The sequence below is a fragment of the Apis dorsata genome, unplaced genomic scaffold (genome assembly GCF_000469605.1).
Source record: "Apis dorsata unplaced genomic scaffold, Apis dorsata 1.3 scaffold_199, whole genome shotgun sequence".
Taxonomy (NCBI): Eukaryota; Metazoa; Arthropoda; class Insecta; order Hymenoptera; family Apidae; genus Apis; species Apis dorsata.
This window is the reverse complement of record NW_006263483.1, coordinates 335,009-340,810: the sequence shown is the minus strand read 5'-3', so window position 1 is coordinate 340,810 and position 5,802 is coordinate 335,009. Positions and strand designations below refer to the sequence as shown.

General features: G+C 21.5%; 1 protein-coding gene across 3 annotated transcripts in view; it reads left to right on the top strand.

Moving 5' to 3' along the window:
- The window catches only part of LOC102680252 (sorting nexin-6), a 4,046-nt gene extending 2,820 nt beyond the window's left edge, over positions 1-1,226 (top strand). For 2 of the 3 annotated variants that reach the window (XM_006614862.2, XM_006614861.2), the window contains 4 exons: positions 68-85; positions 665-728; positions 810-895; positions 997-1,225. In XM_006614862.2, the coding sequence (XP_006614925.1) occupies positions 68-85; positions 665-728; positions 810-895; positions 997-1,047 (219 nt within the window). In that variant the 3' untranslated portion in view covers positions 1,048-1,225. Of the gene's footprint in view, positions 1-67; positions 86-664; positions 729-809; positions 896-996 lie in introns of all 3 variants that reach the window. The other variant, XM_006614863.2, reaches the window with a different exon arrangement.
- Positions 1,227-5,802: the final 4,576 nt, after the last annotated feature.

Below are 5,802 nucleotides of genomic sequence, written 5' to 3'. Positions count from 1 at the left end.
ATATATATAATACTATATAAAATACTATTAGCATCTAACTATAAATTTAATTTTTTTGCTTATCAAGGCAGTGGAGGTTGCTGAGGTGTGTTTTTCTCCATTTTTATGTTTGCCGCCTTGTTGTAGTATATAATGATTTCAAATATTTTTTATTTTAAAAATTATATATAATAATGTTTATTGAAACTATAAAATATTTTATAAATTGCATAATGATTAAACTATGCTTTTGTAAACAGTAATATTTTTATAGAATGAATATGGTTACTATATATTAAAGGAAGAAAGAAAAATTGAAAATTGTAATTAAAATTTTAGATTATTATTTCATTAAACATGCATGAAATAGATTTGCATGAATATTTCTTTTTATTATATCGATTTTATTTAATTTCAAATAAAAAAAATTAAAATATCTAAAAATTTTATAAAAAAAAGATAAAAAAGGAGAAAGAATAGCAAATGTTGAAAGTGTATGTTTTATAATAAAATTGTGAAAAATATAAATAACGTTATAATTAAAATAATTGCATGTTTTTATTTCTTTGTATAAAGTATCTATATATAAAAGAATAAAAAAAATCTGTATATTGATGCAAAATATATAGTTGTTAAAATTAATAGTATTATTTATTTATAATTATTTCCGGTTTTGTTAATTTAGGCGGAACAAGCTCAAACGGAAGCCTGTGAAAAATTTGAACAAATGTCAGAAAAAGGAAAAGAAGGTAAAAAATAAAATATTTTATACATATTTTTTTAATTTATTTAATAAATAGCCATAAATAATATTTTAATTTATATTATAGAGCTAATGGATTTTAAAACGAGGAGAGTAACTGCATTTAGAAAGAATCTGATTGAATTAACAGAACTTGAAATAAAACATGCAAAAGTAAAAATGTTTTCATATTTCTTTCATTATCTTTTTTTATCTTTCATTTTTATTTTTTTTTATATAATTGTTCATTGTTGTAAAAATATTTTTGTTTCTAGGCACATGCGGAATTGCTCAAAAAATGTTTAACGGTTTTACGAGAAGAGTGATGCAGTTTTATACTTTTCATTGCAAAGATTACTATGTAATCTACATGAACATAACAATCTATTTAAAATCATAGCAATGTAATGGTATTGTAAAATATATATTTTTTGTTATCTAGATTTATATATGTTATCTGAAAGAAAAAATTGTATTATTAATTACAAAAGAGCTTCATATAAAGTTAATTTGTGTTATTTAATATTCTCAAAGTATAAAAATTGATATATATATATATTATAATCATTATGATTATATAATCACTATTTATGCTTTATAGTAAAAAGCAATTATCTTTATCTTATATCATTTTTTTAAAAATTATTTTATATATAATAATAATCAAGATATTAACGCTTATTGATTTCTTTTATAGATTTATATTAATTTGTTATTATATATAAGCTCTATTCTATTCATTCTATATATCATAAATGTTTTTTTAAAAATACATACTTTGTATTCAGAAAATGAGATTCGTAATATATAAATGAGATAATTTAAGATTACATGCATATTTTTGAAAAAATAGAAATAAAAAAAATATATAAGTGTATATATATGTATATACTTACAAGAAATTTTATAAAAAACGTATATGTAAATTATTTAACAAATATTAGAACATTTATGTACATAAGAATATTGAAAAATTATATGATGTAGAATTCGAAATTCAACCTATCGGAATTTCAATTATATTAATACATATTTTAATTTTATTATTAATAATGAAGAATATTAATTACAATATAATAATATTTAGAATTATATTCTTCTTCATATTCTTCTAAGGAATTTTTTATTTTTAAAATTTATTACATTTTATGAAACATTTTGTTTACAACGATTTTATGCACAATGCATGTGAATACAATGAATAAATTATTTAAAATATTTAAATAATTTTATTGGAACCAAAATTTGAAAAGGAACAATTGTCTATTTATTTAAATGATATGAACAATGAAATTTGTAACTATCAAAAAATTTTTATTTTAAATTATTTTTTTTTCATTTAAAAATAATATTTAAGTAAAAAATTATTATAAATTAGTAAAATATCAATTTATAAGATTTTTATATATAAATGGATACATTATTACATAATATCAAATCAATTTACAACATTTTGTTTAATAAATTATATAAATATGATTATGATTAAAAAAAATCTTGAAATTAAATGATTATATGTGATCTGATTAGACATATTTATAATAATATCCAATAGAATAATTGAATCATTCATCTGAAATCAAAGATAAGAACTAAAAAGAATAAAAATAATTTACTGAAAGAATTATTAAATGAAATTTATTATTTAAATTTTTAAAAATTAATTTAAAATATTATATATTCATCATTTTGTTTTAATATTAATAAATTATATATTGTATGTTCCAGAATTTATAGAATAATTACATTATTGATTATTTTCAAATCTATTTATGATATAATAATCTATATTGCATAATTATATAAAAAAGATAGAGTTTGAACATTTTTAAATAATTATATAAAAACACATTTTTTAATATCTATTTTCTGCATTTTTTCATTTCATTTCAGAAAAAATTAATAAAGATGCATATTCATAATGCATATCCAATATTTTACATATTATATTTATTATTATTTGAATGTTTGAGATATTTTCTGGATTAATATCAGTAAATGATAAAGTAAAGATAAATCTACATTTTTTGTTAGACTTTTTTGTATTTTTATTATATGATATTCATTAAATTTTAAAGAGTTCAGAAAAATTTAATTTATTGGCAGTTATCATTGAATTAAATGAAAATTGAATGTAAAAATAGTTTAAAATTATTAGCTTAATATTTTTTACTTTGTTACGCTTTTACTTTATATTTATTAACTTTATATTTATTAATATAAATTTTATATTTTAATAAAAATTTTAAAACTCAGATTTCTAATTTATAATATATATTTAATGTATGAAAATTAAAAATTGTATTGTATAAGTATATGTATAAATATATTCATATATTCAATCTTGTAATAAACTTGAAATTTCTTTTTTGGATTTTATTCTAAAGCTTTTGGTTTTTATTTAATTTATATATTTCTATTATAAGTTTTTAATATATTTTGTGTATTTCAAAATTTAATTTTATTTAATTTTATTTAATTTTAAAATTTTCGTGTATTTTAATTTTAACCATTCGTAATTATTGGTATTTTGATACTATATTGATATTTCTATATTTTCTATATTTTTTTTTATTATTGCATTTTTAATTCTCTCCAATTAATATTATTAAAATTAGTATAAGAAATTTTCATCTTGTTATTGATTATTCAATTACATTGAAAATTTTTAATTCATATATTTTTGATATGATTTTGTCTAATTTGCATATATATATGTACATATGTACTTTTAATTATTTACCGAAATAAAAATATTTATTTTATGTTTGTTTTATGTTTTTTCAAATACTATAATTTATAAAAATTTTTTTACATGAATCGTTTGTATAAGAAAAAATAATGAGCTCACCTTTTCTTCTTCTGAAGGATAATTCATATGTATTTAATCAAGAACGCTCGTGTTCCTTGAAATGTAAGAAAAAAACTTACAGAAGATGCGAGGATAATGGTGTAATTTAAAATCTCTTAAAATTTCTTAAAATATCTATCCATTATTTTTTATCAATCCGTCACAATCTAAAAAAGGTCAATCAAAAACTGATTAATTTTCATTATTTTTTTCTTTTTTCTTGAAGGTAAAGATGATCTTTTTGAATCTAGCCGATTCAAAGAATCCGGGATCTTTGAATTAAGAAATTCTTTGGTATTAATGAATGCTACATTGGCTAAGGACTCTGTAACTTTAAGATTCATTGAAATTTTTCTTTAAAGGAAATCATCTTTAATGTTTTGTCAGATCACAAGGAAAGTTATCGAATATATAGGGATCGTACTTTTTCCTTTTCTTTTGTTCTATTTTTCTTTTGCAATGAATATCAAAGAAAAGTAAAACCGACAGAAAATTTCCAGCTTCTTTTTTATATTGATTTATGAATGAACAAAAGCATACCTCCCGAAAGGAGATTTACTATAAGTTTATTGATCGGTTTTATTTAATTTGACACAATGGAAAACCGTTTTGCACGGTTTTAAATATGCCGAATAAATTTCTCCTTTTTAAATGATTCTAAAGAAACAATTTATCACAAATACTTATTGCAACGACCGATCATGAAGCAATAAGCAGTATTGAATCAACACGTTTCATCTTTTCACGTGTTATATCTTCGAGATACAGAAAAATTTTCAAGATAAACTTATCGACAATCAACTTTTTTTCGTCTAATTCCTTTTACATTCGATATTTTTCTTACGTTTCACAATATATTTATATATTAATATAATTCATATATACGTTTTCCGCTTATACACGCAAAATCTTTTTTTTTTTTTTTTTTTTGATTGTGAATCATCTACAAACGAGCTGTATTTGTTTTATTATTAGGACGACGTAGTTGGTCTTTTATAATAATCAGACTTATATTACACGCATGCAACCACGCACGCACGTACACGCACGTGTAGACTTTGATGATTTATTACAGAACTAAAAGATATTGTCATCGAGACCTTAACGAAGACAATTAACTACAATGGTTCAGAAATATTACTTCTATATTTTCTTTCATAATTTTTCCCATCTTCCATTCTTTTATCTCTCTTTCCCTCTTCTCCCTCGTCCAGTTTTTTTTTATCGTTGCGGTGAATATGAAAATTCAACGGAGCATAATACAGACACCAAAAAATCGATGTTTTATATTGTGGATTTTATTAAAATTCGATTCCAACGGATTTATGAATAAATGTTCGAAATAAAAAGGACACAAATGTTCGTAAGAAGGCGGGTGTAAGAAAACGTCGATCAACGTAAGAAAGTATTTTTTTTTTTTTTTTTTTTTTCATTCACCGTTTGTATACGTTTGTATCGTGTGTTCGTGTATTTTTGTGTCTTATGTTCCTCGAGTTACGCAAAACATTACGAAATTAAAAGGATCAGACGATCGATATTGGTATACCGATAAAATATTGATTCCTTTTTTTTTTTTTTTTCGTTACACAACAAACATAAGTTACAAAACATTATTATACGCATAGTGGTGAAATTACATAGAGATTTTCTATGGCAGATACATATCTATCGATGCCTCAAGATTCGACATGTTACACGCAGACACGCGTAAAATTACGATCCAAATTGTTTCGAGTGTATTAAAGTCTTATCATTTATTATAACCTATCTTACATTCTCTATTAAACTTGTTACTTATTTCGAAAGAGATCAAGTCATTTTCTAATAAAATCTTTTCCTCACTCTCTCTTTCTCTTGCATTTATCTTATTCGTTTATCCTCTAGAAAGCTCTAGACAAAAATTTTACCGAAGAGTGTTCGAAGATTTATTCATTTTTTCCAACATGTACAATAACGTTTCTTCTTCAATATTATTTAATTTCGTAAATCGTGATCCGAGTTTTAAAATATATAATTATTGATCGGCTATTTTTCTTCCCTTATTTAATTATACCGATGTGAAATCGATGCTCAATCATTGGATCGAGGGACGAGTATTTTCTTAAACCATAAGGGAAGTACAGAAAAAATTTTTATCGGATAAAAATATCGTTTTTTCGCAAACACAATTTTTACGACGATGGATCAAACAACGTGAAAGCAAGGAAGCGAGTAAATGAATCGATCGAAT